The 25,106-nt window shown below is 51.2% G+C and overlaps 1 protein-coding gene across 15 annotated transcripts in view; it reads right to left on the minus strand.

The window, feature by feature from the left end:
* COL13A1 (collagen type XIII alpha 1 chain) overlaps positions 1 to 25,106 on the minus strand; it is an 89,303-nt gene that overhangs the window by 60,013 nt on the left and 4,184 nt on the right. For all 15 annotated transcript variants that reach the window (XM_035329563.1, XM_035329574.1, XM_035329566.1 and 12 more), the window contains exons 2-3: positions 21,315 to 21,384; positions 1,456 to 1,463 (exon numbers count right to left, since the gene is read on the minus strand). In XM_035329563.1, coding sequence (XP_035185454.1) covers positions 1,456 to 1,463; positions 21,315 to 21,384 — 78 coding nt within the window. The remainder of the gene's footprint in view (positions 1 to 1,455; positions 1,464 to 21,314; positions 21,385 to 25,106) is intronic.

Consider the following 25,106-nt stretch of genomic DNA (forward strand, 5'->3'; position numbering starts at 1 on the left):
ATTGGCTGGAGCATTCCTCACGGCCTGTCCTCAAAGTCTGCGTGCGGAGACAGGTTCAGGGGTCGCAATAAGCCAGGATACGGTAGCGCATATTGTCAGCACTTCTCCGGTGGTCCCATGTGTTTCTGCCAGACTTGAATCTTTCATTATGATATTAAGTTTCTAACCCTTATTGCTGCAAAGAAAGCCTGGACTGTGCGTCTTCCTCGCCCTGCAAAGGCACAGACTGCTCCCCAGGAGACGTCTGCATTGACCTACTGCTTTCTCTCCAATTTCTCTCAGCAGCAATGTAATAATATAGTGCCAGCTCCTCTACCAATGCTGTGCCACATCCCTTTAGCACCAACATGTGCTTGCCTGGGGCTCCGCTTGCAGCCCCCTCCGGAGATGCGATATCCCCCCAGAAACCGCAGGCTAACGCTGAAAAAATACATTCACTTCAGTGGCCAGTCCTGAAAGCCCCCGGGATAAATGATTGCTAAAGGTTTGCACAGATCAGGGCTCCAGCTGTAATATGCTTTCAGACCTTCTGGCCTGGAAGGTGCAACTTTTTGGAAGATTGTTGTCGTTAAATCGGGCTGCGCTCATATATCTGTGGGAGTTCAGTCTACAGCATTTTGACTTGATGAAAGGGGAAAATAGGTTGTGCAGCAACTAGTTCTCCTCAGAACGTCATCTGCAAACTGTTTAAGACATTTTTGCATGAACAGACAAAAGATGACTACCGTATGTTTAACTTCTCATGTTCCTTCGTAGAAACCAAGTATAGTTACTCTATTGTACATGAATATAAACCATTTCCTCTGGAAGGACCGTGCTACAGACAATATAGCATTTCTTTATAATCCTGAGAGATATTGATACACGGCCTCATTCCTTACATTGCTGCTTCTGATTCACTGTGGGTCTCTTAATAGCTGTAAGAAAACTTCTGCAATAACCTAGCTATTTTCCTGAACCCTACATCGTCTGCGCTGAGGTTTTGCATTAGCTAACATTTGAAAAGGAAGCTGTCAACACAATTTTTCCTCTGAAATTGATAGTTATGCAGTTATACTTGAAGGCCCAACAGTTCCACAAGCCCGGGTGAGCAGCATGGAGCAAGTCCCTACAGCTCAGCTCACGCCATGTGTTTGCGATCTATCTTTCCTTTTTTCACAAACATGTCTCGTTCAGCGTGTGGCATCCAGTGCATGCGAAGCACATGCAGCCGATCCCCCTGGGGTATGCGGGGCCAACTGCTAACACACGGATATCTGAGCCCCTCACGTTTGCTTTGTCCCCATCCCTGCAATCCCTCTGTCTCGCCCTCGGAAGTTGCGACACGGCCGAGAGGAATCCCACCCCAACGCGGGTCCTGAGCACCCACAGTACTTGCTGTTTGTGAGACTTTGCCAGTTCACGCCCCGCAAACTGTGTCAACAGCTTGTAAAACCACGGAGGTTCGGTACTTACAGGTGGACCTGAAACAGAGAAGAAGAAGAAGAAGAAGAAGAAGAAGAAGAAAAACAATTAACTTTATTAACACAATAAATCCTCGGGAGAATGGCTAGATAAACACATTGTTATCATTTTGGGGGACTGATCCTGATGCTGTTTCCGTTTCCTGGCACACTTTTACCCCCTCTCTGCTCTTTAACTAAGGCATTCCCACAATTAGCAGCATTACTTGCCAGTCACCATGAGCGCAGGGCATCCCCAGAACACCCCGTGTTGGGAAGGCTGTGCCAGTCAGGCTCCCAGCGCTGTCACGTTCACTGTTGGCTCCCTGGCACACAGAGGGCCCTCCCTGAGCATGACATCGCTGAGCACGGGGTACTCATTACTTGTGTGACTCCCCCTCACATCCCACCCTCCACTCAGGGTCAAGAAAGCTCAATGTGGGGAGGCGGGAGCCCCTGCATTGCAAAGATGCATCTCCCATCAGCATCTATGGTCCTGCATAGGCATGGAAAGGTTAAAGAGGAAAGAGCAGCTATTAAACACGTTGGGTGCTTTTTTCCTTCAGTACATCCTCATTTTCCTTCTTGCTTCTGCCTCTGTTCCCGTAGAAGCCAACCTGCCCTCTTGGAAGAGATCCCCTAAGAACTTCGCCTCACCGAAGCACCGCACCTCCCCTGTACAGAACCATTGCACGGTATATATCAGGGCTCGAACAGCACACTTCTTTCATCGGATCCCAGAAACTTCCTCAAAATCCTGACAGATATTGTGTGTGGAAAGAAACTCCTGAACTCACCATTTTGTGGTTTCCTCTCTGTGAGAGAAGCGAGACACACAATACAACTGTCAGGGGTTTCTACATTTTCCATACTTTCTAGACACTCTCTTCCTTTTTTTTTTCTCCTCCACGTAAAGTGCCAAGAAGTAAGACTAAGCAGTATAACAGGCGAGCTGACAGATAAGAGGCAGCAACCTCTCCTCTGCGGGGGGCGGATGTCACAGCAAGCACCTGCAGAGTACGTCGTCATCCTGAAAATGCCCCTGGCTGAACGTCCATGACAGAAACAGGAGCCTTCAGATGAACAGACATTCTCTGTGCTGGAAACATCCCACTTAGCGTGACGCCAGCAAACGGTTTGGCTATCAAGCTCTGGTGACCTAAAACTGCACTGTCAAATGCTGTTCTTAGCCTTGTGCTCAGCTTTCTTCTTGGCTGCTTGAAAAAGGGTCTCTTTCAGTTAAAGCCGAATAAAAAGTTTAGCACCTTGCTGATAACCAACAGAGCTGAGCCAGAAGGCTCAAGAACCCAAAACAAACAACTCTACCCAAATTTAGGACTGGAGCTCAGCGGGGCTGCCACCAGCACTGTCCTACCCAGTGTGCCAAGTCTAAACAACACAAGGATTTCTGATCAGAGAGTTCGTTTCGGAGGGCAAGGTCAGCCTCAGATTCAGGAATCCCAATTTATGCCAGACAGGGAGGAAAAAAACAACAGAGTTTTCTGACTCTGGCTTGGATGACAATGAAGTTCTGTGAGACAACTATTTTGGAGAGATTCTGTTTCGGAGCGAGCGCCCTGTCGCAAGGTCATTGCTCGCAGCCTGCCAATACACGGACTTTATTTCCATTAGCAACACTACAGACCCTTAATAACCCGCCTACCTCTCTGCGAGGCTTTGGGGCACTCATGCGTTGCACGAAGCAAACTGCTTAGCTAACACTGCAAGAAAAAATCAACGGCAAGCAAATCCTGCTATCCCTGCCCTTCTGCACCCAATGCGGCCAGCCAGCAGCCCAGCCAGCAACGGTATTGCAGTACTGCTGAGAGAAAACACAAGCTTGTGTTTGCTCCAGGAGCTGTGTGCGCAGAGATGAGTAAATCAGCGGTGCCGGCAGCCCCGGGCCCGTCAGGCTGTGCACCCCACGCAGATCAAAGGCCGGAGGCATACTGGAGGCCCATCTTTGTTACGTGCCCTCTATAAAATTAATGGTTGCGCGAAGGGGGGGCTGCACAGTCTTGTGTAAACACGCACCAGTGGGCGGCAGGGACACGGTCTTGGCTGCAGTAACTCCAGTGGTAGAGACCATCCAGGGACTGGGCTTCAAATGTCAGGCCTGTTGGTGTGACCCAGGAGAAAGCGAAGCCCTCGGGCGCAGCCACTTCTGAAGGCCTTGTCGCCTCGCAAGGGCCTGGGGAGGAGGAGGGAAGATGTCCCGAGGACAGCGGGGAGGGAGGAGGTGCCCCTGGATGAGCTGTCGCGAAGCGCCGGGGATTTTACAAAGTGAAAAAAAATGCTGCGGCAAAGTGGATTTGTCATGTCCTGTCACGGTGATTAACGAGAAGGCCGAGCAGAGCTTCTAAAGAGGCTCAGCCTTTAATATAACAACGAGTAATTTAACGCACATTAGAGGAAAGAGCGGGCAAGGGAGGGAGGGGACCCTCTTGCCTCTGCTCCCGCCATCAGCAGCCGGGCTGAGCCAGCCTGTCCCGGGCAGCACTGGGCTGGCCCCTGGTCAGGGGTAAGGCAGAGCCGCCCTGTTTTGCGCCAGGGACAGTGGTGATCTCATAAATTGAGCAAGCAGACCTGCAAGTTCAAGCAAGAGCCTTTTAACATCTGGGCCAAGCCCGGCAGAGCTCCCCAGGTTGTGCTGGGCTACTCCTACCTGGCGACCAGGCTGCACGGAGCCCTTGGAGAAAGCAAGGTGGCCTGCAGCAGTCACCGCAACACCGCTGCGGGTCCTCCAACGCGCCCCCAGGCTCCTGCAGTCCCGGCCAGTTTGGGGAAGCAGCACGTAAAGAGGCCTGACTGCCCCCGAACAGGACAGGTCTCAGCGGTGGTGGACTCCCAAGGACTCCCCAGACAGCCAGAACCAACAGCCTTGACAGCCACGAGTGCAAATCACAGCTACAGGGGCTCCTCCTCTTCCCTGCTTCTAGCAGGCTCTTTTGGGGTGAGCCAGAAGCGATGCTGCGCAGGAGATCAGCTAGATCCCCTTTTCATAGACAGCCAGCAAAGAAAGGCAAAAAGTTGGCAGAGCGGGGAACAAAGCTGCAACGAACACTTCTAAGCTTTCACAGCTCAGCCCTGCCAGCAGACAGACCCGGAGCTCCCCGATGACCAAGTTTCCAGGCCTGTGGTGAAGAGGGAGCCCACACGCTTGCAGTTAGCTCCTCCAGACCCCGTGTGTTTTGAAGCCCACCTCGGTGGGGCCAGAGCGACGCGGGTGCTGGCGTGCAGGCTGCAGCACGACCTCCTGCCCACAACGGGTGGCTCAGGAAGCGTCGCTCCGTGCCGGCACTCTCGCTGAAAGGCACTGGAGGGCTGTAAGCGATTGCGATCGCTGTTTATCCAGCTGCGGCGCTCGGCAAGCAGCGGGGGACGGAGGGAGGGGACGGAGCAAACGTGTCGAGAGTGGACGAGTGGGAGGAAGCAGCAGCCTCCTGCAAAGAGGAGACCTCCAGAGCACCTTTGAAAAGGAACATTAAGAAAACAAAGGATTCTTGTGGGGGTACCCGGGGTCCCTCCAAACATGTGGCCTCTGGAAATTAGCACCATCTGCACTGTCCCTCCTCTGCTGCGCTGGTTTTTGTGCAGATAGAAACTCTCTCTAAAGAAGCTCTGCTTTCCTGTAGCCCAAGTGGGTAAAATGAGCAGCCGTGGTCTGCAGGGAGGATGAGCCCACCTTATCACACCTAGTGAGGGGGCACACCTGCAAAGAACGGGATCGCCGTGCCACAGAGCCCTCTGCTCCCTTGCCCTTCCCTGTGGCCAGCTCAGTGACTATCAAAACCACAACTGCAATGACCCCTTTTTCCCTCAGCCACACAAAGAGATAAAAAGCCACCCTCTGAGCTGTGGCCTCTTCGGGCCCAGAAGAGGGGATGCTTAGTTTTGTAAGAGGGTCATATTTATCCTCATCTGGAAAGTCCCATGTCCCAGCATATCACAACTTAAAAACCGGACAGTACGAGAGCGGGTCAGCATGGTGTGAGACCTTCTGCTGATGGCAGAGATATCCCCCAGCAATGATCTCAGAACTGATAGGATCATTGAAACCATCCCAGCCATTTAAGGGCATTTTCCCAACATCTGGAAAAGTGGCTGTTTAAAACACTCGTAAATGCTGCTGCTTAATTTTTTCCCCCCTGACTCCTTGGAGCCAGGCACACCAGTGTCCACAGCGTGGGTGCCTGCTCCCAAAACCCACATACAAAGCATTTTTTCTCCTGCTCCGTGGCACAAATGACACAAGGAGGGGAGGGAGGGGACATTGCCATCGCTTCCTTGGATCTCAGCTCACTACACACGGCAGCAGGAGGGGAGACGTAAACATGTAATCCATCCCTGTGAGGAAATCCAGCCATTTCCCAGAGCCAGAAGGCAGCCTTAGCGCGTTAGAGAGATACAGTTACTTCCTGACATTCAGGACTGTTAATTGATAACAAGATAGCTGTGGGCCAGGCAATTAGTTATGAAAGGCTGATTGAAATGTCAGCAGCCCGCGCACAACCTCGCCTGGGCTGGCAGAGGGAGCCCCTCGTTGGCAGCGTGGTGCGCCCCCGTTTCAGAGCAGGCAGACCCCACCAGGGTGCATGGAGCCCAGGCGAGGGGTTTGCCTTTTTCAAAGACTGGCCACGCTGCAGTTTTGAAGCCCAGGGTTCCTCACAGTCTTCTGGAAACATCCCCCCTACCTCCATCAGGGGCCAAATGATTCAAGAGGAGGTGGAGGGAGCATTAACTCAGAGAGCTGCAAATGGTGAAGCAAAAATGCCACGCGCCTGCCAGGCAACAATGGGAAATCCTTGCCATAATTCAACAGTCTTAGTTCTAAGTTAAAGGCAACTGAAATCTTCAAAATAATAAGGAAAAAATAATTAACAGCAGGGATTTCCCAAAGCGCAGCCTCCAGAAGCGTTGCTTCAGGTGGTGCGAGCAATCTGGGAACACAGCTCCCTCCATGGAGCACCAACCCCTCAGGAAGGCCAGGCGCCCTGTCCCCAGAACAGCCCCCTCCCCGCTACCGCCACGCGGCACGGCAGGGGGTTCTTCAAAGGCTCACGGCAATGCTGGGCAGCAAAGAGGCTCTCAGGATTTCACTGCCAAAAAATGCGACCAACGCTAAGCCGCGGCACCAGGTTACGCCAGTCACTCGAGCTCGCCTCCGAAATCAAACCCATGACATCACCGAGGCTCGGCAGTTGATATCAGCAGCTGCTGGGGACAAAAGTCACTGCTCAGGCACTCTGAGCATCCCCGTGCACCACCAGCACCACCCGAGGAGGAGCCATCAAGCACAGACCCAGAGAGAAGTCCATGGGAAGCCTTGTCCAAAGCGAGCAACAAGAAGTTGTTAATTTCTCATGGAGAAATTAAAGTGGTTAAACAGCAGGCTCAAAACTAGAAGACCAATAGAGAAGTTAAGGACTCCAGCTGCACCTCTGAGCATCCACTTGTTTCAAGAAGTGCCTAAAAGTGCAACAGGAACCGCTCGAGCCTCCAGAGCCTGTAGAGGAAAATCTGGGCCGCTGGCATAATATCAGTGAGCCCGTCGGGCAGATTAAAGTGCTCGCAGGCGAGGGATCAGCAGCAGACAAACAAATATTCTGACAGACATGTGGGAGAGCCCCTCGTGAAAACAAAGGGTGGGAAAGGGCCAAGAGCAGGCGGCCCACGCGGCGCTGGCTGCACCCAAGACGATCGCGGCACCTCGGGCACCGCTGGGGGAGATGTTGGGATGGAAAGGGCAGAACAATGCTCATTTTGGGCAGGCATCCACGGGTCAGAAAGCTCTTTCCAAGCAGTGAACAATCGCGTTTGTCCCTGCCATGCTGAAGCACTTAGCACTGCAGAAAGTGGAAAAATTAGGGCTGGGAAGGGCCCCTGGGGTCAGCTCGCCCAGTGGGTTTTCTCGCTCGGGATCTGGAGGCCCCCTTGGGGTTTTCCAGTAGTGGTGCGGACCCCTGGATTGAAAATGTTGAAAGCAGATGGCAGCAGGCTCGCTGTGCCACCACCTTCTGCCAGAGCCTGCGTGCCCCTGGGCTCCTGCGAAGCGCCAGCTGAAAACCACAGCTCTCGGCTGTCCCCTTTCTCTTCCCCTCCTTCCTCCCCTGAGCAAACCAAGCAGAGATGAAAGGATTCCCGGGGTGGCAGAGGGACACGAAATCAAGGAGGGAACATCTTCAAAGCAACCAAAGGAAAAAGCCTCTACCTAACCCACGTGGGCAAATATTTCTCTAACCTGTTGCTGTCCTCTGGGGCTGGAGACTCCACACTCTTACCTCGTGATCCAGCCCTGCCCTGATTCATAAGGTCCTATTTATTATCTTTCTCAGAGGCTACCCAAAACTTCCAGCGTTGCTGTTTAAGCCAACTGATGACCTCCCTGATGCATAGCAGACTTGAAGAACAGCCTTTTTCTATTTCTCTCCTCTCTGTGGTCACCTTTTACATGTTTGAAGCCTGCTCTCCTGATCCCCGCCCCAGTCTTCTCTTGTCTTCAGACTAAACAAAGCCTAATTTTTCCAGTCTCTCTGCAGCAGCCTTGTTTTCTGGGTCACTGGTCGTTCCATCAGCTCGCTGCCTACGTCAGTGGCAGAAGCCTTGATAAAGGCAGAAGATTTGGTGTCTACGTACCTTATCCACAGGGCCTTAATCACACAGGGAAACTGATGCCCCCTGTCACCATGTCTGCCTTGCCTTTTCCTTTCAAAACATCACTTGTCCTCCGTGGGCCCTCAGGGGTTTGGAGGTTTCTTGCAGAGTTTCTGTAAGAAGCTGAGGCGCTTGGTGTCTAGTGGAACCCACTCCTGCTCCACAGAAGGCGGCTTCCTTTTCACTCACAACTTCCTCAGCATTTTCTTGGTGTCCTTGATCATCCTACTTCACCCTAGGCTTTTAGGTTTTCATCTTGCATATCCTTTCATTTCAAATCCTTCCAGCTTTACGTTCTCTTGTCTTAAAGCCAGCTCACTGAGGAGTCTGTGATTTTCTTTAGTTGATCCCTTCCTCTACCCTTTGTACTGGAATGGTTTTAGCTTACACCTTTAACAGCGGTTCCCTGCCAGAGTGCTGAGTCTCTTCAGCTCCTTCCCCATGGGTCCTACACATGAATTCTCTTGCTCCTACCGCAGTCCACCTGAAAAGTCCACCTGAAAGACCTGGACATGAGTACCTCACAACTCAGAGTCTGAAGACACTCATGCAAATGCAGAAGGCTACCACTCCAATAAAAGCCTGCCCTGGGCAGAGTAGATGTTTGATGATCTTGCTTACGCCCCCATTTCACATCCTCCATCACATCCGATTCCGCACCAGAAATATGGTAGATGGAGTCTGAAAGGTCTGGAGATCCAAACCTGGATTGAAAACTGCAACTGGTTATTCAGCAGTCTTCTGAAATCCCTCCACTGAGGAACTGATTGCTTCTTCAGTGCTTGGTCAGGCCCTGTACAAGTCCTACTCCCCAGAGAGCTGCAGAATTAGAAAAGAACCACAGGGAAAAACTGGCCAAAGTAAATCATGGCTGGGTAAAGAGAAAAACAAAATCCACTGCACTTTTACTTCCTGCTGAAAATTACAATCTCTCTCATAATGTGGTTGTCTGGGAACAGCAGAAATTTGGAGCTTACTGCAGCTATTAATTATTTAAATCCATTCTCTGATCACGTACTTAAAATACAAGTGATACATTTTACTTGTCAGATTGCATAGATACATTTTCTTCCTACGCCATTTTTGCAATTAGCTGTTCATTTTAATATATGGTGCGCTAATTGTTACTTTTTTCCCCTAATTCTTGTTATTATTCCCTCTCTTCCATCTGCTTTTTTCTTCTTCCTTCCCCCTTCCAAAATATTTTGCAACTTTTGTACCAGCAAATTCTGTCACCTACTCGGGGAGGAACAAAAGACCATTGTGTTCGATTCATCTTTTAATAGACTCCTTCCTCAAATACCTCGTGGACTGCCAGTGCTGTCTTCCAGACCTTGTCTCACACCCTTTTGAGTTATGAAAATGTTTGGGAGGGTCTTTCCTCTAACCGAGACGTTTTTCCACCCGAGATGATTGATCGCTCCCAGTTACCACTAATTACACTATCAGCAGTTGGACATAAGCCTAGCCACAGCGTTCTTCCTCCAGAGGCCGGCAATGCATCCCTGTCGCTCGTTATCCTCTTCTTCAAGGATGGAACAAACTGGCTAATTAGAGACACCATAAATTCTTCCTTCAGGCTCTTTCCTGATGTGCTGCCTTGTTTCCAAACTGAGCATGTGGAGGAGAGCAGGATTGATGCTAGCCCTTTTAAAAGGAAAAATGCGATGGGGTTTCTGAGCCCAGGCGGGTTTGCACAGCATGTTTTATTGCACAGGAAGAGGAGGGTACTCGTTCATCCATCTAAATCTAGCTGATGCTTTCTTAGCACGTCCCAAGCACCGAGAGGCTTGCTTAGCTTGGCTCCTACCCCTGCGCAGGGCTCTGCCTGGAAGGAGCCAGGCTGGGGCTACACGCACAGATGGAGACAACCCGTGCTGGCTAACGGCAGTAAGAGGATTCAAGACTTTCCTTACCTAGGATGAACTGACAGGCAGATCCCTTCGCCGACGCCTCCGGTGCCCAAACCAGATGCTCTGCACTGTGCACGCTATAAAGAGAGCAATAGGACTGGAAAAGCAAAAAATAATCCCAAGCAACTGCTGCCGCCCTGCTGAGCACAGTCTGGAAAGCACCTGTATTCCCTCATCTTCTCACGGTTGTGGATCTGACTCAATGAGTAAGTTTGCACAGCTTTTATTGCTGCATATACTTGGCCTCAAACAAGACAGAGTTTCTGACAAAATATTTTTCTTATTTACCCATGCAGGTCACTACTCTTTAACGTAGTGAGAGATCTCCTGATAATCTCAAGAAGAAAAGGGGGAGAAATGAGGATGGAAGAGATTTTCCCCCCAGAACAGAGGAAAAATTACTTGGAGGAAAACCAACTCAGTTTAGAAACTAGTCACTAAAAAGCTCTTCCTCTCAGTGTCAAGGAAATGCCCCGAGGGCACAAGGAAGGACAAAGAGCATTATATTTAGAGAGGAACCTCTCCTAAGTACCAGGGGTTGGTGGTATGCACACACTAAATGGATGCACTCCTGGCAAAAAAAAAAAATCAGTGGGGCGGCTCAGATGGTGCCAAAGAGCTCGGAGTCCTCCCAAAACAGCAAGCCCTCACTGCTCTAGAAAGAAAAGGATTAAAGAGGAGGAGCAAGGACCAAGGTCTGCAGCAGTTTGCTGCTGGGGAAGGCATGTGGAGAACCCCTTCCCAGAGAACGAGGCAATGGCTGAAAGCGCATTGAGCCACACAGGGCCAGGGACAGTGCTTGCCCCACACCAGCCCTCGATCCAGGAGTCAGGCTATATATTTAGCTCCCCTTCCTAAAGGACCTGAGAGTCACTTCCCGACACCTTCCCAAGCAACTCCAGGACCCCTTCCCATTGAAAGTCAGGTTAATGGGATGGCAAAACATGGGAGGCAAGCCAGGATGCCTTTGAAATTCAGGGCAAGAGGAAGTCACGAGCCACAGCCGATAACCCCCACCTCCTCCTGTTTCCCCCAAAAGAAACATTTGCTACAGGCACACAGGCCATCCGTGAGCAAGAGATCACCGCTCGCATGAACTGGCAGTAAACAGAAATAGAAGGCTAGAGACGAATGCAGGACATTTCATCACTTCTTTCCACTTCTTCTATTTTTAACCCCACAATAAATTGCATTGAGCCACAAATGCCAAACAGGGCCTCACAATGCCACAGCTCTCCCCAGGTCTGGGACAGGTCAGGGCCAGGACTCTTCAGCAAGCAGAGGGCTGAGACTTGCCTCCCTCGCTGTGCCCACAGCTGTGTCACAGACACGTGAGCTCTGTGGGGAACTTCGGGGTTCAATCCTTCTTTCACCTGGGATTTAGTAGCGTTTAAGGGTAGTTAATTTGTACGCTGCCTTTTGGGGTCATACAACTATTCCCACTTTGCTGCCAAAATATTTCTAAAAGGAGTCGATATTTAAGAAAATAAATTAAATCAAGAAAAAAAAATCCCAGCCCATTGTGTGCTTCAGCTCTGTTAGGGCCAGGGCCAACACACAACTCCCAGCAGCTGCCGCTGCCTCCAGCAACATCTCCTCCCTTGGACAGCAGCAGCTGACGATAGAGGAGGACAAGCAAAGAGCAACCACTGGGATCCGGCAGCATCCCAGAACCGGGTCTGGCCTCGGAAAAGCCCCCTTTCCAAAGCTAAGCACAGCCTGCATCCCCTCTACCTGCCACTGGCTCGTCCGCACGGCGGGGGAGCTGGTGTGGATGGGATCGCTGGGTGGTCCCAGCGTAGCACGTACGCTGCCCAGAGCGATACCGAATCATAATAAACAAGTCCCTCGCACAAAGCCCTGTCAGTTCAGATTCCACTTGGGCTGATATAATCTTCATCTTCTCTTTGAAAGAAAGGATAAAAAAAAAAAGGAAGAAAAAAAAAAAGAAAAACCCAGACATCCTAAGGGAGAGCAGTGAGGCAAGCGATGGATTGATACTGCCCGTGTGTGTCTCAGCCCCCCAGCGTGGGGAAAATGTGCTGTTAATCAGCCACCCCCCTGGGGAATACACTGATTTAATTACCACCCGTCTGCGTGGTCCAGCCACGATGCTGCTCGCCCAAGACATCGCATGAGGAAGAAGCAGACAGCGAGCCTCGGCAGCCGGGTTGGAACAGGACGAGAGAGCAGAGCAGGAATTTCCCCGGCCACGTTCGGGAGAGCTGGGGGGTGAATCAGTCCAGGGAGGCTGTGCAAGAGGGCTGCCTCCCAAACCCACAGATGCAAGAGGGGGCAGCATCAAAGGGCGCATCACTGCCCTGCCAGAGCTGCGGGCATCACAGAGGGGATGGATGCATCAGGGGGTCGCCTCTCCCCAGTCTGAAAGGCAAGCTGGCTTGGGGGAAGTGGAAAGAAACTCAACGAGGGGGTTTCCAGATGGAAAAGGGAAGAAACAGATACATGAAATGAAGTGGAGAGGCCCAGTTAGCAGGACCTGATGGCCAGGGGGTTAGCAGGGTACCCTGCAGCCCCCGTGGGGAAGACAGCTGCAGGTCATGTTATGCCACAGCCCCTACCCCAAACCAGCAGCAGGGCGTAGACCCCGCACATGAGTGCTCCGCTCCAGCCCTCCAACTGTCATGCTGCTGGCATTTCATGACGTTAATCTGGGATGCACTGGAGCGGTGCTCCAATGCAGGCAAATGTTTTCCAGTGCTTATGTTTCACAATGCTTACGAATGTCAGAGAGGAAGTGCAGAGCGGAGCAGAGACACATGCCAGGAAAAGCAGGGTGCGAGCTATGGTGAGCCCATCAGCGAGGACAGGAGCAAGAGGGACCTGCATTCCCCTCAGCTGGGGTTATACACGGGCTGGGACGGGGGAAACTGAGCGAGGGCAAGGTGTTACGGAGCTGCGCCACGTGTGGCCATCCCCACCAACCAGCAGCAGCAAGAGCTGGGACCAAGTGTCCCACTTTCAGTCCTGCTCACCTACTCCCTACACTCCTTCTCCAGGAGCTGAGAGGAGAGACCTCCACCTTGGGGCTGAAAAGCTTCCTTCGCTCACCTCGACAGCCTTAGTGTGGTCCTGGGTTGTTTGAGGCAGTTTGCCCAACGTGGGACCTCGATCAAGAAGCTTGGTCCAGCTCCTGGAGAGGAGGAGCTGCGTCAGGAGCATCCCCTCAAAGCAGCGCACTGGATGGTCACTTTGAAGTGGCTTCAGCACAAGACACAAGCTTTGTCTCTCCCACCTGGGGGAGAGCCGGGATGTTTAATAATTCACGGCCGTACGCTCACCTCCGAAGGCCAGCACGAAAAGCGTCGCTGTGTCTTTAACGGCTGCCAGCGATGGGAAACTCATTGGAGTGTGTGTTCGGAGGGGAAGAAGGTTAAGATGATTAACTGGTGCTAACAAGTTTAGGATGTGGAAGAAGTATTTTCTTGGACGTCCATCAAAGAGAGGATTGAATGTTCCCCGGCGGGGGGGCGGGGCCGCCCCCGGTATGTGTTTAACAGATGAGGTTTCTGCATCTACCAGCTCTGCCTCCCGAAGCCGCCCGCCCCGCGTGATGCAACCTCTCCTTTTTAAACCGCTACCTCTCCCCCTGTCCCATCGGCCTTACCTGTGGCCCCCAGCCTGGCACGGCAGCTGAAAGTTGATCCGGGGGGAGGAAAACCGCCCCTCCACTCTTCCTGTTGATCCTCGCCCCGGGACACCCTTCGGGCACCAGTGGATCAGCCTGGCCCTCAGTCCCGCGGCCGGCGAAGACACAGGCGGATGCCCGGAAGAGCAGAGAGGGAATCGGGTATCGCTGCGCCGAAAGCTGACACCTCAGAGAAGAAGGTTCCTCCTGGGCATTTGCACCCCTGCTGCAAAACCCCACTCCCTGCCCAGTCACGGGGAGGCCAAGCAGAGCCATCCTCACCACCAGCAGCCCGCTTTGTACCTCCCCATGGCCTTCAAGCACGCAGCAGCAGCTACCGTGAGTGCCAAAGTCCCCTTGCAGATGGTTTTGGAGCGAGCCACTTGCTGCCTGCAACATCTCCCTTAGCCCGCCCAAGGTATTTTCAGTGCTCCTCGCAGGCTGGCGGGCGCCCACACTTTGTGCGAGTGCCCTGCCGTCGAGCCTGGCAGCCGGCGCGACTCGCCCTCATTCCTCCGGCCGCCGCAAAGCTGCCGGGATGGGCAGCACACGCGAGACCCGCGTCGTGGGGCCCGGACGTGCGTCAGCGGCTGACGCAAACCAGCCCGGCCATGTGCACACAGCCCAGGCCTGGGAAAAATCCCTCCACCCTGGTAGCGCGCTCGCACTGAATCAAAGCCCTCGCTGTACAGTAGCAGCGCAATGTGCTCTTCGGGTTTCCCCAGCCAGCTGGGATGTCTTTGCCTTGCTTTGTCACGGCGCTGATTTATGCCCATATGTACCATATACATTGTAAGCACAGGCACGCAATGGTGTAAACACTTCCACCAAACATCTGTACACAAACCCAGCAGATACGCAGAAGCCCTCTGCTGCAGCCCTCCGCGTGCATCGTGGGTGCCCTGCAGGCAACCTGTTGGGCCCCGGTCTGCGTGCAGGGTGCCATTCCCCACCAGACCTGTTATTTGGCTGTGCTCTGGCCGGGACAGTAAAGGTCACAGTGGGACTGTTACCTCTTACGAATCAGCATGGCCACAAATGCTTTTCTTTCGTGTCAGGCTGTGCCCCAGGCTGGAGCCCACCATGGGGTACTTGCTCCTCAGGAGCGCTGTGCTCCCTTTCCAGCCTCCAAAATCTTAGTGCTTCCTGCGCGATTCATCCTCAACATCTTTCTCTGCACCATTTCCTTGTCTGGGGAAGAGCTTATTGCCTTCTTGAGATGGAGGACAGCAGAACCAAACAGCCAAGGCTTTTCTGTGGCTGGGATATAACATCTGGGATGTAACATATAAGCGCTTCTGAAGTTAATGTTTGTGCCACCAGGACTTGCGCACACTGAGACAAGAATATTCACCTCTCTGCACCCCTAGGGAGAGCTCAGCCTCCAGAAGAAAAGACCTGCTGCAGTTCTGGCAGGCTTCCACCATCTGATCAGTTCAAACAAGAAATAAAAAATAAAAATAATAAAAAAGTAGAGGGTGGAGAGAGGAGCGCTGGGGCATCCAGGCCCAAACATGGCAAGAGGGAATTATACAAACATGCAGACAGACGTAAATAAAACAGCCACCCTCTCACAGAGCCATTGTGCCTCAGCACCTTTTCCTTTTGACTGCATCGATTGCTTATGGCCAAATGTTGGATGCAGAGGGAAAGGTGGAAGTTCCCTTCCAAATGCCGTCGGTGTGACAGCACCGTCCGGGTGCGCTTGTCCTCCTGTTGCTTTGCAGCCTGGGAAGCACTCACAGCTGTACTAACGGCTCCTGTGAGCCTTCCTAGTCCGCGCTGTGGCAACAACAGCAGGTTCACTAAAATCATTTAAATAAGCCTTAATAAAGCCAGCTTAAATCCCAATCACAGACTAAGCCGGATGAGTCGATGCTTAGGGGAATAAGGAGCATCCTTGCTCCATTACCATCCCTCAGCAGCAGACCTGGTAACAACCTCCAGGTGACAAAAGCCAAGGAGGGGTGACTCGTCCATCTGCCCCAGGCAGTTGTGTAAGAGCACAGCTGCCTACGTGTTTGGAGAAAGAGAGTTAACCGACCAAACAAACTGTTTGTTTGTTTTTTTCTGAATCGTTCATCCCCATCTATTCATAACTGCTTGCAGAATCCATGGAATTCATTGTGTGGTTTGCATCTTCAAAACAAATGAAACAACAGTATGTCTAAACCAAACAAACCCCAACCCAAAATACAGCCAGCAGGCCAGGGCGCATGAGCAACCTTCGAGGCTGAAGTGTGTGTATACTCTAGAGGGCCAAAAAAATGTGGATGGGGGAACACAGCTAAATTTCAGGGAATAATACCATTCCCTGGGAGAATTCTTAAAAAGGGGGGGAGAAAGAGCACAAGCATTTAAGCAATGATTATGCTGCAACTTTGCTTCCAGATGTGCCGCACCGTGGGGATGCCGTGCCAGTTAATGGCATCTTCTGAGGCAGCAATGCGCTGCTCTGGATGCATGGCCACGGCAGCCCCGCAGGAGCTGGGCTCTTCAGCCAGCCCGCCTGCAAGGGCTTTGCTGGTGTATTGAGGGAAAAAGGCAATTCACAAAGCTCCTCTCTCATTTTTTTTTTGTTTAGAGGTTGTTAAAAAGCCACGTTTAGGCACTTTCGAAGCAGAAAAAGGTTGTGACGCAGCCCAGAATGTCCTTTGCGTAGCCAGCATTGAAAAGCGTGCTGAACTACTGTCCTGAAAATGGGTCAAACAAAAACACAGCGCTTGGAACACACCTCCTGACAGGAGGCCACGGGGCTGGGTGTTTCATTATGCACTCCTGCCTCACGTTCCTCCTGGCTCTGAGCCAGGGCCACCCGCTCAGCTCGCAGTCCCTGGCATTTAAATAGCTGGGGGAGAACCCTTCCATCCTGTGCCAGGGATGCCAAATGTCCCCCTCTACCTGAGTTTGCCTGTATGCTTTCAGCCTTTTAATCTCACAGGTGCCCTCGGATCCATCCAAGCAGTCCCAGCAAGCTGAAAACAAGCAGAGTTAAAAATGACAGGAAGAAAACATAAAAGCCGTGAAAACCTGCAAGAGCTGGAGTGCCCTGGCTTGTGTACAGAGCAGGAGCAAGCGGTATTTGATCACCGCTCTCCTTTTTGGCTCATCTGCCCAGAGGAGTTTGGGGAGGAGACGGGAATCTCAAGGGAGAAATGTGGGTGCTGCAGGGCCAGGCTCAGTCCATGCTGCCCTGGGGGGCTGCCCACATCCCCGCCACACCGATCTACCAGTCCTGGCCATGCCCTTCCCAACGTTTCCTCCCTCTGCCGGCTGCCTGCTGGGCCAGACAGGGGTCGGGACGTGGGAAATCCTGCTGCCTCCTGCCAGCTGGCCCTGCCGGCACTGGGTGACACGTCCTGGGCAGGAGCCAAGGCCCTGCCGCGGCCCCACGATGTTTCTTGCTGGCCTCCTCCAGGGGCAAGCAGGATGCTCGGATCAAGCGGGCACACCATATCACCCACAGCCCCATGGTGTGAGCGGGGCCACCACTGCACCGCAACTCTCACCGGCCACCCTAAACGAAGGGAAAAAGCAGCAATATTTGTGGGTTGTGGTGGCTCCTGCTAGTATTTCTGTACGGTCAGTCGGAGCTGAAGAGAGCAGCCAAGGGGCTGGGGCAGATGGGGGAACGTGGGTGAGGTTTTGTGTGAGAAGAGATGCCCAAGGGGTGTTCCCTCGCAAAGACCCAAGGGTGTTCACAAGACCCCAGTGCACAGCCAAAATCCTCGCAGCCTCCCTATGCCCACCCCAAGCCCCTGTAACAGCAAAAGGTGCGTTGAGTTGCGGCAGAGTTGAGCAACCTCCCTCTGACCACCCGTCCCCAGGAGCCCACAGGGCCGGAGCCACCTCCTCCCCTGGCCCAGCTCCCTCCTCTGCCCCTGGGAGGGATGGAAAAGCCATTGGGCATCCCTTCGAGCCACTTCCCCACTCGCACGGCCGACCACTTCCAGCACTCCGGGCTCCCAACCTGCCCAAAGAGAAACCGGACCAAAACAAGCAGTGCGGAGGCAGAGGGAACAGAGCCAGACCTTTTCTTTTTTTCTTTTTAAGGGATATCGAAGACTGGAGCAGAGCGCCAGCAGAATGAAAAACAACCACGTGGGGACTGTGAAAATAGGAGCTGAAGAGGGGAAGATGGGAAAGGTCTAATAAAAAGAGTCATAGTATATAAAATACTCAGGAGCCCACCTCTGCCAGGAAGGCTGTGGGAGGGGGTTTTGGTGGTAATCCCTGGCTGTTTGAGACTGTTCAGCCAGACGGGGTCTGGATCCGCAACTGGGTCTGGATCAGAGCAGCAGGGCTTAGGGTTTCACTCTATCAACCTGAAATACAATGCTTTTCCCTCGCAGGGTTCTGTTATCATACGGCAGAAACCAGGGGAGGTCAGCTGGCCACGAGAGGCTCCTCCAGAAATCGGGTAGTTCTCCTCAGCTCTCAGCCAAGTCCAAATCCCACGTGGAAGAGAAACGCTTCCCTCATCTCAGCAAAAGCTACGAGGGGAAGCTCTCTCCTAGAAATCAGGCCCGTGGTCCCACCAGCATCCGCTCTGCCCCAGCGAAACACCCCAGGCATCACCCCAGCACAAAACAACCTCAGACTGAACCCAGTGCTGAGCTCCCTGCCTGCACGTGGCCCTGCTACAGGGCAAGGTCTGGAGGTGGCGAGCTGCTGGGTGCAGGCACTGCTGCTTCAAGGCCCTTTCCCAACCTCCACAAAGCTGTCCCAGATCAGTCTGGGAGACAATTTCATGGAATACCTATCAGATGAAGGGAACCGAGTCATTAGTTAACCCAGGCAGGTTGTGCTAAGGTCGATGGGCATGTCCTCCCCACTGGGACACTGCTGGAGAAGCCCACTGTGACCTCTGAGCTTGAAAAACCATAATGCTGTGGAACAACATCTCACTCACAGGTAGTCCCGCCTAGCCTCAGCCCAAGTGATCTGAAGTACCAGCTTCCCAGCTGAAGGAAACATATATTTCCTTATCGCTTGCTATAAATACAGCTGCGCTGTTTTCCTGACCATGTTATTCTTACGGTCCTTATCGTGTGCACTCAGATAGCCACGGCACAGTCACACGCTTCACAGCCTTCTTGCTCCACTATTCCCAGTTTTTCCAAAGCATTTACGCCCACAAACCCTCTTGTCCTGAAGCTCTGGCAATGGGTGACCTTGCCCGGGACCTCCACATCCGTACTGAACAGGTCAGCAGATGAACTTGTCTTCCTTTTCCCTTCTTTGCCATGCAGGGACCTGGCTCACAATTAGGGATGTACTGAAATGTCATTTCTGATAAACATTTATTTTCGGTGGGGAACATGATGTGTGCTTGTTTACAGGCGGTGGAGTGGGCCGGTGAGAAGCAATAGGCATGCGCCAAGTCTTGCAACATCTTGACGCTTCTCCGTGCTTCTGAATACCTCGGTGTCCCGCAAGGGTCATATTGTCTGCTCCTCAGGGCATTTTGGACACGGGGGAAAAAATGCACTGGGGAAAAGGATTCCCAAGGTCTCGGCCTGGACAAGAGACCATGCTGAAACAGCAAAACAGTGGTTTCAGGTGGCCTGCGTTGCATCAGCCTGGAGACCGCAGGGAAACCCCTGCAGCAAAGTGGCTAAGACGAGACAACCACTGGCCAAAGGTGCCTTCGTTTCTGTGCTGCTCAAAGCCAATCCAGACTTCACCTGCCATAACTTCACCTTTGGACCATAGCTTCCTTTCCCTCAAGCTAAAATTAGGCAGAGGGGCATGTGGATTTTTACAAACAGCTTCTGTGGCCACAGAATATTTGATGAGGACAAGCAAGTTTGACAGGTAACAAGGAAGCTGGAATCTTTATGGGGCATTTACTGTCCTCCCAAATCAAAGCTGTCCTTCAGAAACACTATGAGCTTAATGAAATGAGCAGGTAGCTAAGGGCTACAAGAAATCCAGCACCAACCGCTGCCATGACTTCACAAGGGATGTGGGTATCTGTAACCAACTATGAGGACCTCAAAGCTGAAATGCTTGGGTTATACATCTATCACACACATGGTGCAGGCGGTCACACTCAGGGCCTCTCACATCAGTGAATCTGCTTCTTCCTGTTCTGCATTCAAGTTCTACGTTTCCTTCTCCAAACTGGCTCAGAAACACCAGGAGGATATTCATTCCTGTGGTTTTATGGCATTTATAAGTCAAGTCTAGGCAGGAACTTGAAAATGGAGTAGTGCTATGATTTGTGTTCCCATTGAAGGGAAAAGGTTAAATTTAAAAGCAGCTGAACTCAGTTTTGATCCATCTTTGGAGAAGTGGAGAAGACATTTCATTTGTGCTGTCTTTTAAATTTAAACCAAATGGTTCCTGTTGTTCAAGAAACTAAAAAGAAAATCCAACAGTCCTGATTTGGACATGTCAAATCACACATTTTCCAATGTTCTGCAAGTCTGGATCCTAGATTTTACTTCTTTCCATCATAAACCTGTAGGGCTTTATGCCTTGCTTTCACAAGCCACCTTACCAACCCATTTTAGTCTATAGACTAAAACTTTAGACTGTACCTCCAACTTCTGTACAAAGGCCTAAACACACCAAGTACGAGAAAACATTAGTCATAGCAAAGTCAGCCCCTTTCATCATTTTTTCCACCAGTGTCCAACAGATGACCACACTTAAATACGCTTTGATACCCCCACCGCCAAACTGCAAAAGGCTTCATGTTGAGCACCAATAGAACCAAGAAAGAAACCACAGAAAATGGAAACGCCATGCTTAGGCACTTAACCAGACACAACTTTCCCTGCCCCTTTCTTTTCAAGATGAGCTTCAGCTACTCAGTTTGGTTATACACATTCAAACTCTTCCAAAACTCCAGTGCCTTTGGATGTGAGGGGTAGCCAGCACTTTTCTATTTCTTCTACCCAGCCAAATGTATCAGAATACAATGAGAAAGGCTGCATGATTCATAGTAATGGAATGAAATGCCATTCACAAATGTTTTTTCCATAGCAATTTGTCACTTATTGTATTGAAACCACTTCAGAAGATGTGTCTCAAAGAGCCTTTTGATATTAGCATGATTAAAAACATAATGCAATTAAGCAATCCCATAAGATTTCTGTATGTTATATGAGTGGGACCTTCAGTGACCGCTTCATTCAACTCCCCTGATATACGGCCGCTTCTAAGAGAAGGCTGTTATTCTGCAACATGCCTCAGATAGTTGTACAACACCAAGGAATTCAAATCTCCTCACCCCAGAGGCATTTTGGCTCACCAAAATTTAGCTGTCCAGCTTTGGTGTTTGGCCTAGCCTACGTGTCTCAAACTAATCAGAAAGATGCATCCCCTAAAAGCCATTCTGCCCACCTCAGCATTGATATCTATCCCATGGGAGCATTTGCCCTCTTAATGCATCTTTCCCCCTTCACTAACTATCCAGATGTCTACCCGGATGACTGCTTTTCCTGCTGTTTGTGTCATATGCAGAATTTATGTACGTACCCATCTTCCTATGCACTTGTCCGTATTCGTTTGCTCTACTCACAGCACCTTGTTACACAGGCTACGTATAACTTTTCATTCATATAACATATGGCACTGAAAAAGCCTTCAAAGAAAAGCAGACAAAAACAAAAGGCACCTTCCAGGGTGCCACCCGCTGCAGATCCCTACCTGCCGGGCAGTTGCATCGCTGGTGTGTCTCTCGAACTTCTCGATGTCTTGGCAAGTGAAACTTTAATTTCTGTCAAGGAGAATTAAAAAGAAGCCATTACTAATGCTGAAACCCAAAGCGTCAAATTCTTGGAAAAGCGGGGCTGGGGGAACATGCCCAAGCAAAGATGGGAAAGACGGAGCAGACCAGCTTGGGAACGAAGAGAGGCATTCAAGTTCATAGTCTTTAACTAGAAATGCAGGGTTTGATTGGAAGCAGGCTAAGGGAGTTTCGTAATGGCCTCCAAATGTGGTCCTCCTGACAGGCATTACAAAATCAAGAGCCATCAGCATGGACTGTGTCCTCATGAGAAAGCTGCATTTCTCAGAAGATCCACACAGCAAACAAAAAAAGAAACAACAACAAAAAAAAGACAGCCAAAGCAGGTACTCTTCCCTCTGACACTCCTCCAGGTGTCTCACTCACAGAGACACCTGGAGGGACAGAAGGGCTGCACTGGAAAATTACAGCTGAAAGCGGTCTGAAAACAGCAATGACTTTTCATGAAATTATCAGGGGCTTTGAAGTTTAATGTTACTCTAGTGCACAATGAAACCAAACCTCCTGAGCACTTCCACAAGGTGGAATCATGTCAAAAAGCTCATTTCCAATGAATTAGTATTTCTACTGGTGCGGGTGTGTTGGCTTCCTGCTCTGCAATCCCATCTATGCTTCTCTTAGATGGGATAGAGCCACCCAAGGCCGCAGCACCTTCCCTCTCTGGAAATGTCAATAAAATCAACCCATATCCTGAGCAAAACACGTTTTGGGGGCAGCATCCACACAACCCATTCGTGGACATTATTAAAATAACCAATTTAGTGAAGAAAATGCAAATCAATCCAAATAAGTTATTCATTAATGCCTGTGAATCACTCTTGGTTAATGATTTGAACTCATTTGAGAAGACTGAGCCGCCAGGGTGCCATGCTACGCAGAACCCCCATCTCCCCAGCTAACCATGCAATTCCAGTTGGATCTTCTTATCGTCCAATCTACTTCATAGCCAGGGCTGACATGTAGAAATAAACAGTCCTACGCTGGGCTCAAAAGAAGCCCATGCCTAGGATCATAAAGCAGTGACTTGATTTTCACAAGTAAACGAGCATCGTCCTGCAAGAAGGAAGGCATGGGTTTGGGGATCATTTCTTTTATAGAGGAAAAAAGGCACGTTTCTGCCTGGGATGAGGAAAGGCAGAGCTGGCTGGAACGCTTCTATTTTTCACTTCAAAAGCACTGGCTTCCTCACTGCAAGTCCAAATCAAAAGGGGTTGTTCCAACTGACCAGAAATGGAATATGTCCAGAGCTCTTTTGTTGCATTGTAGACTGAGATGTTTTGATAGCAAGTTAATTTGATACCATGGTGGGGAGAGGGTTTCACACCAGGAGAGTTGCCAGTTCCCATACAGCATTTTATCTCTGTTTGCCCTCCCACTCTAAAAGCACAGATGCATGAATCTTGGCATTTGGGCATGCTCCCATCTAGCTGCCACCCCTGATGGCATGACTCTGTTCTGCAGCGCTGTCTGGCTTTGAACGCGTTGTGCCAATGGTCAAACATGGGCACAAGCAGGACAGCGGAGCCTTTATTTGGATACTCACTGGTATGTAGACGTTCACATTCCCATTTCCATCTACACACGTGCCAACCAAAACGTTGGAACTCGAGACTGCCACATCTGGGTGATGTTCCCGTATTTGGGAACCCGGCTTAGCACGGTTTTCGTGTTTGTAAGGGAAGAGTTGATGGCTGACACGGACAGGGGCAGGAAGTCATTTCCTAACCAGCCAGAGTCTGCCACCCTGCCTGCAGCGGGCCCTTTTTATAGGGTAAAAAAATGGAAACGTGCAACAGATCCCACCCCACCGAAGGCAGAGACACCAAGGGCTTGCTGCAAGAAGCCTCAGCTGCATCGCTCTGCTGGCGTCCACAGAGAAGAGCAGCATAACTGGACTTATCAGGGAAAGCAATGACCCAGCAGGATTCGAGCACAACCAGGAGAGGAACAAGAGTGACAGCATTTCCCCACAGCTTTATCTGCAGGGTCAGGGATGTGGAAGCAGCTCGAGGAAAACAGGGGAGGGAGGGGTGCTGCTGGGCAGGCCTGGCACCGGTAGGGCACATCCCTCAGGCGTTCACCGGTGCTGGGCATTTTCCCCATCCCCAGCCATCCAGGTGGCTCCCCGGAGCCCAGCAGCTCCACAAACCCTGCAAGTGCAACGCGCAGTGCTGCCTTGGAGTCGCTGCTCTTCGGTGGGAGGCAAAACCTGCCAGGAATTTAGGAGCGCCTGGATTTCAGCTTCCTGCAGAGTCTATGAAACAAACACTGACAGCAACAGAAAAAAGCCTTGGCTTCTGGAGACCTCAGGTCAACTTTGGGTTGAGATGGTGAAGCAAAATGAATTCCTGGAGGTTTCTGCTTCCCTCATTACCACTGTGCAAAATACCGCCCAGCCCAACACGAGAAGCTGGATTTGCTCAAGAGAGCAAAAAGAAGGGGCTTTCCTCTGAAACTGGCCTTTTCCAGGCAACACAAAAACAGTCATTTTATGGCAAGGCTGACTTTTGCAAGCAGAAATAAAAGGACTTTGGAAACAGGGCGTTTGTGACCTCCTTTCTGAGATCTGGGGTCTGCTTTTTCACCTGGAGGACATCAGAGTAGCCACTGTCTCCCTCTTGCCCACGCAGAAATTCCAAAAACCTTTCCTATATGAAAGACCAGGCTGTCTGCATCGCCTGCTTGCTCTTACCTGTCATGTTTTCCAGTGACATAACGGCTGCACCTTCCCCCTACGCATGTGAAAGGGGCTTAAAGAGCCTTTGCCAGTGGCTGACCAGCTCCTCCAAGGGGACCGCGTGCCCGTGTGTACTTACGGAGCCCTCACACACCGCTAAGCGCAAAGGAAAAGCCCTGTCTGCAAGAGGGCAGGACCGGCAGGCTCTGGATGGGCTGGAAACGGGCAACAAAGCCACTAGCACAGGCTCTTCCCCGGGGTCTTGTTAACTCACCGCTAGTGAGAGCACAGGGCTGGCTCGGGTGGCCAGAGCAGTGAAAGCAGAACCTCTCCTGGCATTAAAGGACCGTGGCTGTGGCCTCCTAAACCTCGCAAGCGCCTGTTTTGCATGGGCACTTGAGATTAGGTGAAAGAGAGGGCACTTCTTCAAAGGGGGCAGATTAATAGCTCTTTAGCAGACGCAGTTGTTTGCAGTCACCCGGGGAGGTGGAATCATTTCCCACCACTATCTCCAACAGCTAAAAGAAACACGTCTCAAATAGATAACCTATTACAACCATCAGGAGGATTTCAAGGGCTGTTGGTTTTGTTAGCTCTAATTGTTTTATCTCCAGTTCTGCTGTTTTTTTTTCTTAAAGGCCCAGCTCCCCGAACCTCAGGACTGCGTGGCATAGTGCAAAAGCAAGCAGCAAACTCTCCTGAGGGGAGCAAAAGAGTTGGGAAGTAACACCATCCAGGTTCAAGGGCTGCAGGCAGCTGTGAGGAAATGGGACTTCGCTATCAGAGGAATAGGAAGGGAAAATAGAAGAAGTCTCACGGGTTTAGCTTAGTGTTTTCCACCTCAGAGGGCAAGGAGGGGATGCTTAGGGTAAACTTGCTCGTCCCTGGGAAATGGAATTGTGCAGTGTGGTTCTCAAGATATTTAAGCAAATGGAGAAAAAAAAAAAAGAAGAAAAAAAGGTTAAGTGGGGAGGGAAAGGGAGTTTTCAGGTGTTCCTCCTTTATGAAAGAAGAG

The sequence above is a fragment of the Oxyura jamaicensis genome, chromosome 6, assembly GCF_011077185.1.
Source record: "Oxyura jamaicensis isolate SHBP4307 breed ruddy duck chromosome 6, BPBGC_Ojam_1.0, whole genome shotgun sequence".
NCBI lineage: Eukaryota > Metazoa > Chordata > Aves > Anseriformes > Anatidae > Oxyura > Oxyura jamaicensis.